This window comes from Lycium ferocissimum, chromosome 2 (assembly GCF_029784015.1).
Source record: "Lycium ferocissimum isolate CSIRO_LF1 chromosome 2, AGI_CSIRO_Lferr_CH_V1, whole genome shotgun sequence".
Lineage (NCBI taxonomy): Eukaryota > Viridiplantae > Streptophyta > Magnoliopsida > Solanales > Solanaceae > Lycium > Lycium ferocissimum.
The window spans coordinates 55,131,363-55,144,543 of NC_081343.1; the positions used below are offsets into that span (position 1 = coordinate 55,131,363).

Consider the following 13,181-nt stretch of genomic DNA (forward strand, 5'->3'; position numbering starts at 1 on the left):
AATTTAATATGGAAGACAGTATATATAAACAAATTATACAATATGACGTCTCCAAATTTTTCACGTCCTTTCCCTTTCGCCGTTATTCCACATATTTATATCCTTGCACTTCTCCAAGTTAAGGGAAGAATTAAAGAAAAATAAAAGTTCAAGACCAACCTCCAATACTTTGTTTTTGTATGGACAATACAAAGAGATCACTCAAAACTACTTCTTCTTTTTTTTCCTATTCAGTTGGGATCAAGAAAAGAGATGATGAAAATTGAACTAACACACAGGTAGTGCTGCACTTCCAGCGACCCTACTAGAGATTATAAATTTTTGAACCAAAATCCAACTTTGACCGCTAATTTACTTACTTAATAGGCTGAAAGAAAGATATCCGAAAAAGAAAGGGTGAATTACGTATATATACATATTAAGAAGAAATATTTACGAAACGTGACGATAGTTTTCTATTTACAAAACATAACATTACAAACCCTATAACAAACATACTTTTAAAAAAAAAAAAAAAAATATTTTTTATTTATTTTTAAATTTTTTTTTGGATTAAAAATTTATGTATGAAATGTGTATATCTGGCTCAAGGCTTAAAAAGTTCGCTCAAAATTTAGTGTATGAAAACTGTATTTAAATGTGTATATCTCGTTCAAGGCTTAAAAAATCACCTCAAAATTGTGTGTATGAAAACGGTATGAAATTTGTATCTCGCTTTCAAGCTTTAGAATTTCGCTCACATTTTCGTGTATAAAGTTCATGTTAGATTTCTCTAAAATTAATACAACTACAACAACATTGTATACAATTTTGATACAACATTCAAGACTTAAAATAATCGCTTAAATTTTTTGTATGAAATGTGTATATCTTGCTCAGCCTCAAAAAATTCGCTCAAATTTTGTGTATGAAAAACGTATGAAATGTGTATATCTCGATTAAGGCTTAAACATTTCGCTCAAAATTTTATGTATGAGAATGGTATGAAATGTGTATATCTCGCTCAAGACTTAGAATTTCATTCACATTTTGTGTATGAAAAACTATATTAAAAATTTCGCTTACACATACACATTTTCCATACAGCTTTCATACACAAAAATTTAAGGTAATTTTCTTAGGCCTTTGAGCAATTTTTTTTTTAAAAAAAATATAAATTCTTTTAAAAAGTTCAAAACAATTTTTAAAATTTTTTTTTTAAAAAAAATTAGTTTTTAAAAAATATTTTCTGAAAATAAATAAAAAATATATGAAAATCCGTCATGTTTTGTAAAATATCATTATATTTTATAAATAAGAAAAACTATCATCACAATTCGTAAATATTTCTTATAACATGTATATATACGTATTTTACCGGATTAGAAGATATCTCACTTGCTTTTAATCCAAAACAACCTTCAGTTTAAGTTCCTTTCCCAGTTTATATATTTCCTCTTCACTTTTCATCATTTATTTCCTTTTCCTCTACATATAGAATGTCTCCAGAAGTCTGAACTCACAATATTCAAAAATAAGTCTGCTTCGATTTTCTCAGTTTCATTTGACTTGCTATCGTTCAAGTTTTCACCTCTCTGTACCCCGAAGAAAATCACAATTGGGTAGATTGTGTGCAAAAAATTAAAAGTTGCATTCATCAATTGGCGAAGGTTACACTGGACAGTAATTTGTACTTCGGGAGTACTAAAAAAATGCAAAAATTAGACTACAAAAAGCTAATAACAGCCTAACAAAATTTTCCGCTCATCCTATTTTGGAATCCAAACAAGGAGAGAGGAAGCCCCAAAAAAAGGTCAATCATATACTCAACTAGCTATGAAATCGTCAAAATTGAAGTATCCTCAAGAACCAATTGGACATAGCCAAACAACTTTACATTCCACCGCCATTTTGCCTATCAAAATACAGGTTTAAAAAGGGAATTCAATGCATGCAAGAACTCCCCAAGTATGTAGCTTATTGACGGCATCTCGAATAAAGAAGTGAACATCATTCCAAGCTCACAAAACCATGTGAAAAATAGCAGGACATCCACAGTTTACAGATTTGAGCTGCCTGCAAATGGCAAAGAATCCCCACCTACGCTCCCAAAGGGTGATTCAATTTTTCTCTATCAGTCCAGAGACTTGCTTCTATTGTGGGAGCGTATACTGGATATCGTCGAGCTGGAACAGCAAGGACAGCGATTCGTAGCAAAGATCCCAATTGGCTTCACAAATCACGGTGGCGGATATTCCGATGTATGTTACAATCTCTATGCGGTTGATGTACAAGCAGAGGTAAAGAATCTTTATATATACAGTTCATGGCATAGCGGAAGGGTTCTTCAGGAATCTACCAGAAGATGGTACTCGCTGCACACCCCGAGAATACTCAGGTCTCAATCTTTTGTTGGAAAATCCCTGCTGCAATGACCTGGATCAAAGAGCAACATTAAATGCATGTAAAGAAACAATCAGAAGCTAATACTGGTGTGGCTAAACAAAGCCATGGAGAACATGACTCCAAAACATAGAAAAACTTTTCACCAGAAAACCTCCTGCCCTTAAACAAAAAGATCCTAAGGGGATTAGGAACAGATGGCAGCAAAAAGACAAATTTCAGAAGAATCTGACTATAACACCTCCCCTTCCCACCCCCACACCCCAAAACCTGACAAAAAACATTTCCACTTATAGGTTTGCTCTGGATGGCCACAGGAAAATTCACCTTCCAAATAGAGGACATTAAATTAGTCTAGTATCAAAAGTGAAATGGCTGAAATCACTTGCCTCGGAGAACCCTGACGCTTGTTAGAAAACTGACCCAGCTCTGACTTTAAAGCAACAAGAGCCCTTTCAGCAGCCTAGAGAAACAAATGTGCAGCCCAAATTTTTAACTCAAAAGAGAGAATCAATCAAAGAAATTAAAAACGTAGTCTCTAAAAACTAAGGCACCTGTGCTTTAGCATCATCCCATGTTGAACCAATTCCTTTGCCAAATACTTGTCCATCTATTTCCACCTGCAACGTGATTACCAATAAACAAAAGTAAGCAAGCAGAATGTCAGCAAGGTAAAAATAGTTACTCCATAGACATGATAACTCTGCCATCTTAAGTGCAGACTTGTCTCTTTAAACTATGAGAATCACTACTTTGCCAACAAAAATTATAAACCTAACCTCCACTCACCAACCATCAACATATGAATTTCTAATATCAAAGAATTTCTAATATCAAACTTGATATTTAGCAAAAATTGCTTTCCAGAAAATGTCATTTAACCTACATGAGAGAGCACCAAATGCGAAGTTTTTCTCTTGTTGCAGGACAAGAAAAGTGAATTTACAGTAACATCCTGCTACAGAGCTCTAACAGTAGAGAAGTACCAGAACAGTAAGCCACAGAGAAATATTGAAGTGGTACACAGCACAAGGTAGATAGTTTTATTTTTAGCTGGCAGCGCATGGATATTTGCTTGATACAGGACAAGTTGCAAAAGCTAGGCTATTCATCATCAATAGATGCATCTATGAGAGGAGGAAATAGAGGGAAAACAGTCAAATTCAAGTGTGACACAGTTTCAAAAATGTTTCCAAGGTCAAATGGACAATGCCAAGATCGACCAAGGAGCTATTTAAAAGCTGGAGATTAAGACTTCTTAGTAAGGGGTCAAGGCCTAACTCCCTCTCGACCACAATGGTGGCTTTCAATATATAAAAAAAAAAAAAAAAAAAAAAAGGGCTGCTGGTGGGAGGCTCAGAGTTTTTTTTTTTTTTTTTTTTTTTTTTTTGATGACGTGGGAACCCAGAGCCGCTACCCTTCGGGTGCGCACAGGGTAAACCCAGCTTCTGTGCAGTAGCTTGCAAACCACACAGAAGAGGTCACCCGTACTAGGCAAGCCCGGTGCGACGAGCTCGACCCAGAAGGCAAATCCCCTACTGTCGTAGGTAGGGGGTTTCGAACCTGAGACCTCCATTATGAAAGCCCCATGCTCAACCAACTGAGCCACCCTTGCAGGTAGGAGGCTCAGAGTATGTAGAGAAAGAGGATATAGAAAACATTACATGCTCATATTCTCTGGACGATATGGAAAGAAAGAAATAGCAGATTTTGGAGAACAAACCAGAAGCCATCAGCAAATTTAAGTTCAATAGTTATGTTTACTAGCATCCTCGTGTAAATTTGAATAAATACAGAAAGCATGCTAGTGGGAGACTGTCTCTTGAACTTCTGCTTCACGTATTCAAGCGTGAAGCTTACACTTGATGCCGTCCTTAATTAATAAAATATTTTGCTTAGTGATTATTAAAAAGGGAGAGAGAGAAAACTAAATGCAAAGGATAAAAGATGACCCAGATCCATTACGCGAATGAAGCACAAGGTAGCAGTAAATAATGCAAAATAATAAATGGTATATCGCCTCTAAATCATGAGTCAGAAAAGATGTAAAGAATTCGAAAGCCATAGGAGAAATTTACATAGGCTTAAACAAAGATGTATTATTTTGCTAGCGTTCTGGTGCAACCTGGTTATTGTACAGGACGTTGATGCAACTTTAGATACAATAGAGTATCTGCCAAGTTGTAGTTATGTTTTCTCGCCCTGGCTTCGTTGAAAACATTTATAAAATCTTTGATTACTAATCAAAAAAAGAAAAAAAACTACAGCTAGGCATTTGTTCAATTAATCAGCAATAGCAAAGAAGAAAGGGAAGTAAATAGCAACCTGGGCATATATTTCACTTTTCTGGCCCGGAATAGTTGAGAGTTGAGGCTGAGTTTGGAATGCCAAACCAAGTCCTTCAATCGCACACTGAAGAATCAAAAAAATCAATGGGATAATCCAAGACCTCAAAGGAAAACTGAGGTAAATAAGGCACAGTAAATAGCAAGTTTATAGAATCTTACTAGTTCTCTTAGGGCGCCAACTGAACCCACTGACTTCTTAAAAACCTCAAGCCTTGGATCCAACACTCTGGGGGGCTCTGATGCAAAAGAATGTGAGACACGATCCTCCCTCGGATATGATGGATACCCAAAAGAACTCATGTTGTCAATAAACCCATTATCACTTGCATTTGGAAACCTAAATCCATCACCCAGTGTGGAACTGGAATCAGGTTTGAGACGTGACAAGTATTTGTCTGTAAAAGCAACATGAAAATGTCAGAATCATCACACTTATTTGGCAACATAACATCTGACCACGATGAACATCAGAATCCATGGTTATTGCATATGGCCTGCTAATAAAGAAACATCCCTCTGCTTTGCCACTAAGCACCCAATAAGACTAGTAGAGTGCTTATTCAGCATGAGCAAAGATAGTTCGTTATCCCTTCGTTATCCCCCCTCCCCCCAATCCTCTCCAACCACAGTATCTTGTGGCTAATTTATATCTATACCAAATTAGGCAACAGTTAGATAACTATGATCTCTCTTAAAAGTCAACACAAGGATTCAACAGTTAATATCAACATAATCAACATAAAAATGTCTTGAGTACAAAATGAAGCAATGTGATCACTAACTATTCTGTCAAAGAAAGAAACTTTCTCCTCTTTCTGAGTCCTCTTTCGGGGAAGGGACTGGTCACCAAAAACCACAGACGTTGTTTATACAATAATTACTGAAGCGTTATGCACACCATTAGAAGGATGACTCGTTGAGAGAAGGAAAAAGCAGAACCTATGCAAATACTGCAAAACCTCCTTTGTTTACATTATTTAATTAGGAGGGGAAGATGATGTGAGGCCCATTTACAAGTGATAAAGGTCAACACCAGCTGGATAATAAAGTATATAAATGGCAGTGCTTACATTGGAGTAACAACCCAACAAACAACTTTTTTTTGTTTTTGTTTTTTATATAGCCTAACGAAGAACTAAGTAGCAGGAAAAGTTGAACTTTACAGCAACATGAAAACATTTAGCATGACTCTTTTTATTCCCACCAGAGCTTTTCAAGCTTACTCTCAAAGTTCAAAAAGTTCAAATAATTTTCACAATAGACCAAACGAAATTCACCACAGCAAAATGTCACAGTTAAGTGGCATCATTTACTGAGAAATCTTATAGACAAACTCAAATTCAGCATAAAATGATAAATCCCAATCCTCTGAAAGACTGCACAGGGGTACTCATAATTCCAAGTAATAACAGCATCGGTTCAGACTTTACTCTATCATCAGGTTGCTCAAAGTACACTCTATAACTGTGGAAGTACATATTGGTTAGCTAATACAAGATGATGGAATCTAATCACGTAATGCCAACTTTTGAACAAGTCAAATCATTTCCTACTGTCAATTATGATACACAACAACACAACTTACCAGCCAGATTCATAAGAGATTCCTCAGCAGCCTGTCGTTGTGCTTCCTTTCTCGTCCGGCCAAATCCTTCTCCAATTTTTTCTCCTGCAAACGACACCTATACAAGCAATAACCATGACTCAATAAGATGGTTAGAACTTAGCAAAAAAATTGCAGGAAATCATATAGGAAGCTCGTCCAACAATACTGATGGTTTCAGAAGAGGTAAGGGTAGGCTGAAGAAGTTTTGGGGAGAGGTGATTAGACATGACATGGCCCAGTTACAGCTTACCGAGGACATGACCTTAGATAGGAGGGTATGGAGGACGCAGATTAGGGTAAAAGGCTAGTAGATAGTCTCGTTTATCCTTGCATATTAGTAGTCGCATTATCGCGCTATAATTTCTTGTGCTTTGATTTCTGCTACTGTTATTTCTTGTACTTTGATTATCTTATTTTATCTGTGATAGCTAACTATTCCTTTGCAAACTGCTTCATCATGGCTTAGTCGCTTTCGTTATTTTCATTTCAATATCGCTTTGAATTTCTTGGCCTTATCTGACCTCTTTTTATGCTTTCTATTGAGTCGAGGGTCTTTTGGAAACAGCCGTCCTACCTTGGTAGGAGTAAGGTCTGCGTACACTCTAACCTCCCCAGACCCCACGTTGTGGGATTTCACTGGGTTGTTGTTGTTGTCCAACAATACTGATGGTGAGAAATTACAAGCACAAGAAGCGTCGACATTCATGCAACTGAAAAATGGCTTTACAGAGCTCACAAGCGAGACACAACAAGGTTCATAGAGACTTGCAGATTGTGGTCCATGCTTCATTAAGTAGAGGGGAGACATAAAGCTCATTGGAATAGTAGATAGGGGATATATGTGCTCAACATACCTCCAAGGAGAACTGCAGTTCCGGACTTGAAAGTACACCTGATTTGAAATCGACCTGCATGTATTTGCCATAAGCATTCAGAGACCTCACTAAGAGGAGGGGTGAGAACTTCATGTTAGTGCTGCCTGCTGACTGGGCATAGGGGAAGAAGTACCTTTGTTCCACACTTGAATGCAATATCCTGTAAAGCTCCAGCAGGTGTTTCTAAATATGGATCACAATGTCCAGGTTCAAGGTCAAGATCCCTGTTGCTGGAAGATGACCGACCCAAGGAGATTTCCTCACCTGTGAAACTAGAATTGTCAACAACATGATTTTCTGAATAGAGATTAAGCTCGTCTCATATTTTCGTCCAATGACATCACAGAGTTGCATCAACAGTCTGTTATCTGCCTTTTTTTTCAATTGTCCTGTGTTTGTTTTATTAGAAAACAAAGTGCAGTTAATTAGCTTGTACACATTAAAAACAGTATTATTAGATCAGCACTGACGATATTATCTACATCACCTATTCATGGGCATGTAGAATTTCAAGCCTGATAAACCTAAACATCATCCGCGAGGATTCATAAAATTGACCCCAACTTGCTCGGGATTGAGGCATAGTTGTTTTTCTCATAACCGTTGTATCCAGGCCAGCTTGCACGCATCACAACTAATTCCACGGAATAATGGCTACCTCCCACCCCATCATAGGTACCAGGTAACTCTGCCCACCAGGGCTTGGGCGAGGCTTAGTTGTTGTATAAACCTATGCAGAAAGATGCACCCTAAAACCAAATCATATTTCCTTTCCATTAAGGAAGAAATATGGGAGGAGGCTAAGGTTAAACCAAAGTACTCAGCACGAGCCCATACTGCTTAGTTTTGTTTCTCTGGTGTTATAAGAGGTCATACTCCACAAACTTTGTAATCTCGTGTAGAGCAGCCACCCATTTTGTATTTTTCTCAACTGTTTCCACTTCTGAGTTTGACGAGGATTATTGAATTACAGAATCTATTACTACAAAATTTCCAGTACTTGACAAGCTTTCAGATAGCAACTTGAAGGAAAAGTGAAAAACTAAGACAGTCTTAATCCAACATATATAACAATTACAAACTGTCAAGTTAAAGATTCAAAATGCTTAGGAAAGTTTTACATGACGGTTCTCAAGCATGGTTCATGACTATACCTGGCATGGGATGAAAGCTAGGTTGTGACTGGTTAAATCTCATCCTGTCATCCCGAGGGATTACCTGGAAAAAGAACAGCAACAAATCAAAATACAGTTCAGCCATAAGTTCCTCATGATAAATGAATTTTCAAAGCTGTAGGCACTAACGAAAAGATAACTTACCTCTTTTGGCAGCCTCTGGCTCTCGAAAAGAACTCTATCAGATGGCACAGAGCTCTCCATTTTGGGAAGAAATGGCGGATGAGGAGGCCGATGTTTGTTAATATGCATAGACTCTGAATTTAAAGGAAATTCCTTGGGAGGTAAGGCTCGATTAAGTTGCCTAGGGCTCATCTCTTCCTCAACTGGAAACCAACCATGTGGCTGCACCCGAGGTGGTACAGACACTTGTAATGGAGGAGTCCCCATAGAAAACTTTGGTTCACTTGCTACTTGATCTCTCGTGTCTTGACCATGTTGCAATATAAGTAATCTCCTCCTTGTATCAGGATCTAATTCAGATTCTGGCACCTCACCCTCTTCCCTAGCAGGAGAACTTTGCAAACTTGTATCCTGAGGACTTATATGAGTCACTGATGATTTAATTACAGAAGTCACTTGAGGGAGATGCTGAGCAGGAAAAGACACCACTGGCCCTTGAATGGTTGGTTGTGAAATAACAGGTGGGACAGGGTGCTGGAGAGCTGGTGCAAGTCTTGGATCCAAATTTGTCACTTGAGACGGAACACTTGCTGAAGCCAACATTGTTTCCTGAAAGGTCAATATAACTAAATATTACACTACAGCATTTGTCACTACATGCTAGAAGCAAAATAAACTGTCCACGGGAATGAACTATCAAGAGAGAGCAGAATAACCACATCCAGCGCTTCTGAACTTCAAGAAAAATGTGGATACACATACCTAAACTGAGTATAAGAACTCAAACATAACAATATTGTACCTTTAGTCTCCTTTCGACCTCATTATCAGCCATTCCATCAAATCCAAGTGAATCTTTATTCCCATTTGCAGCTGAAGGATCATCCTGCCCAGCAAATAATATATTCTCATACAATATTCATAAATTTTTTGTTAAACGGGCGCAAAATTTTATCATCCATATTGGAGATAATCATAAAAAGCTAAGATCAGTCCTTGAAGAGAAATGGAAACTTTTAGATATCATTCTCACAAACCTCCGAAATCAAATAGTTGCTAACATCAGGCGCAGAAGGAACTTGCTTAATTTCATCTTCATATGCAACTTCAGATATTCGCTGTAATAGGCCTTCATCAAAATCTCTGCACAAAGTCAGGCCAAGTAAGTGAAACTAATTTAGCTACAATCAGATAAAAGAAACTGACCCAGACAGACAAAACCAAATCTAAATAAAATCAGATAAAATAAGTTGGACAACAAAGATTATTGACACCAGGTAATCTCTAGGATCTCCTAAAATCTTACTTGAAGAAACCACCTCTGACATTGCAGGCTACATTTCTGGCAACACAAAGGACAGGAACAGAATTGTTGCCCTACAGTATAATTTTTCAAGTGCTTCAGAATGTTAACATACAATATAGATCAACACCTCAGGAAAACACAAAAAGAATGCGGTACATACTTCAGCTTGAGGTGCAAAATATGGAGCAAATGCAGGAACAACGTGCACTCGTGGTTGATCCTTCTCATCCCACACTTTCAAGCGATCATCAATCACCAATGCCATCTTAGGATGACAATTTCCACTTTGGAATACATTGAACAAAGATTTCCTCAAGCCTACAACACAATCACGGGAAATGAGTGATTAAAGAGAAAAAGAATGATGGCCCTGGTGAAAGCTAGGTAGTTTAGAAACTTGCCAGACTTGACACAGACAATACGATCCAAGAGTTCTTTTGAGTTAATCAAGTTTGAATCTGGATCAAGAAGCCGCCACATTTCTAAAGCATAATCTCTTTCAGCCATTGTGCATACATAAACTTCAAAGCGCTTCCGACCCCTTGCAGTGAGATAGCTTCGGAGATCCTCCCATGCAGGTCTCAATCTCACGAGAACACTAGTATCGCGGATCTGCCATGGAACAGAATTTGTCATGCATCCCCCAAAAAGGGAAGATAAAGCTTCAGACCATAAAACAGTTTAATGCAAAAGAAAAAGGGAAGAGAGAAATCGGCAGTCGAATCGCTGGACCCTTTCAGTGGTAAAGGTAGGATTAGAAATGACTTGCATTGCACATCTGGTAGTCAGCTAGTCATCAGAGAACCATAGACGACACAATTAATAATATAACGATAACAAGGTATAGACGACAGAACACAACATACACATACCATTGGATTAATACGAGTAAGAATAATGTTTCTATCTTGCAACCTAATCAGGGGTCTGACAATAGGTTGGTGATTATCAGACAGCGCCGGGAAAACCTCAGACTGAGATTTGATCACCTTTCCATTGTCAACAACCTGATCATTTTCGGCATATTGCTTTAAAATAATTTTATCCTCCTGATAACGCTTGACCTCAGCCAGCATAGCAGAGGCACGCTGCGGATCTGACTCTGAATTTATTTTCCGCTGCAAGGCCTCTATTCTATCCTCAAATGAACGCATTGTGTTGGCAACTATGAGTGTCTCATCAAGATCAAATACAATGCCAAGACACCTGAGGTTTAGCATTGTTAGACAAGAATCATAAAGCCCTGATGCAACCTTAAATCCCCAAAAGCAAGGACACTGTCCGCCAATATTTCTAGACTGCATGGCAACTAAATGAAGCTCCTCTCTTCCAAGTGACATCACTGCAGTCTGCATAAACAGAACGTAAGCAGTAATAACTTTGATAAGCAAGCAATTGATTTAAAAGAGAGACAAAGAAAAAGAGCCCAAATAAATACCACGTTTAAAAGGAAAGATGTCTCACAAAATCTAAGATACAAATGGCACATTCACAGAAGATGTATTTGTGAAAAGTTTCAGCATGTTTGTCTATTTGCAACAACTACAGTAGACCTTTTCTTTTTTTGTTGATAAGTTACAACTACGGTAGACCTTCTACATTATATATTAACAGAAAAAACCAAAATAGACTTTTTATGTTCATCATATCCGAACACTACCACTTGTAAAAAACATCAAATACTCTTGAGTCCTAGTTTGAATACAGACCCCTTTAGCAAAAATCTCAGTTTAATATTTACAAAATAAACACAGGAATAAAAGTAATCTCCCTAATATTCAGTAGCTCTTCAAATAAATCTCAGCTTGTCCAATAAATACATGGACAGATTGTACCTTAAATAAAACCCTATCCATTAATCAACCTTTTTCTCGACCTTGTACTTATCCTATTTACAGCAAAACAAGTAATCCATTTAGCATTAAAGTCACTAAGTTCACATATATGTAGTCTAGTAGAGTTCTTCAATCTTCCAGGAATAGTAGTCTAAAAGTCCAAATTCTTCAAGAAACATACAAAAGGGTACAATCCAAAAAAGCATCGTTCATTGTCCACTTTATCCAGAGTCCAGTTCTTACAATTAGCATATTTTTTCTTTTTAGTATTTAGTATCAAGAATTTTCCCAGACCCCACTTGTGGGATTACTCTGGGTATGTTAGTTGTTTAATCAAGAATTTAATTTTCTGGAATTTCAAGTCCTGGAAATAGATCTTTTTTGTTTCATACCAGTCTTGGAAATAATTCAATTAGGGGTTTTGTTAATTTATTTTAATTATGTCAAGTTCAAGTTCAATTTGGTACATGGGGTATAGTATACCTTGTTATCTCTGAGACACGTGGAATGCAAAAGAAAGAGCGGCGATGATGAGTCTTGGTTCAACAGCGTCTTTGATGATTTTGTAGGTTCCAATTTGAAGCTTATTCCATTTCCATTTCCAGTAGTAATTGTGTGTAGCACTGCAAGTGGTGGACATCTCTCACTTGATTGCGAATAGTGAGATATTCTTATTACCTTCTCCCCCCATACGACACCGTTCAATTCCACTTCTCCCACTAATCTCTCTCCTTCATACAATACCACCACCGATTTATACATTTTTTCTTTCCCTTCTTTTTTTTTTTTTTTTTCCTTTTCTGGAATCACAAAAAATAAAATTCAATTTTTATAGATCCTTGAAATTATGCTTAAAATCGGGGGGAAAAAAGGTCAGATCTCATCAAATCAATCAATCAAAACGTCATCGTTTACAAAGTTCATTCAGATTATACCAGATTTACCGAAAAAAAAAATACCTAAAAGAATGAAATTTTTAGGGTTTCTTATAGAAGATGATGGTGATGAAGATTGATCCTGTTGCTGTTTCAGTATAATAGAAATTAATAAGAGAAGATTAATAAAAGTATAGGGTTTTTAGATGAATTTTGTGATAGTAGTTGTAGTACGATTTTGATGTAGATGATGACGACGATGTTGTGAAACCCTAGATCTCCACAGAGAGTGAAAGGTCAATTTTGTAACACGCTCTCTTTTTCTCTCTCTATCTCTAATATCTCTTTCTCTTACACATACATGCTTATGCTGATGATGATATAAATAAGAGAAAAGAAGAAGGAAAAAAAAAAATAGCTGTTAATGAGGTTATTTATTTAATTCGGGGAAAAGAATTTACTTAGATCCTTTTGTTGAATAGAAATTACCTTAAGTGCTTCAGTTACGTCACGTATGTAATGTGAAAAAGAAGTAATTAAAACAACAAAATGTACACTGTACCGGAACCCGGTTTTAGAATATGATAAATTAAAGTATCTTTCGGTTGGTTTTAGAGTATATTTTTTGACATACTAGTTACGTGAGGATAAAAAAC

General features: G+C 37.0%; 1 protein-coding gene across 1 annotated transcript; it reads right to left on the reverse strand.

Moving 5' to 3' along the window:
* Positions 1–1,606: 1,606 nt before the first annotated feature.
* LOC132045592 (RNA polymerase II C-terminal domain phosphatase-like 1) lies at positions 1,607–12,895 on the reverse strand. Its single transcript, XM_059436181.1, has 17 exons — positions 12,134–12,895; positions 10,688–11,164; positions 10,217–10,427; positions 9,976–10,133; positions 9,816–9,886; positions 9,547–9,652; positions 9,312–9,395; positions 8,531–9,118; positions 8,366–8,429; positions 7,345–7,475; positions 7,191–7,244; positions 6,316–6,412; positions 4,890–5,125; positions 4,708–4,794; positions 2,937–3,002; positions 2,772–2,845; positions 1,607–2,415 (listed from the first exon to the last, which is right to left on the reverse strand). The coding sequence occupies exons 1-17, from the start codon at positions 12,410–12,412 to the stop codon at positions 2,304–2,306; spliced, it is 2,895 nt and encodes a 964-aa protein (XP_059292164.1). The 5' UTR covers positions 12,413–12,895; the 3' UTR covers positions 1,607–2,303.
* Between the last annotated feature and the right edge of the window lie 286 nt (positions 12,896–13,181).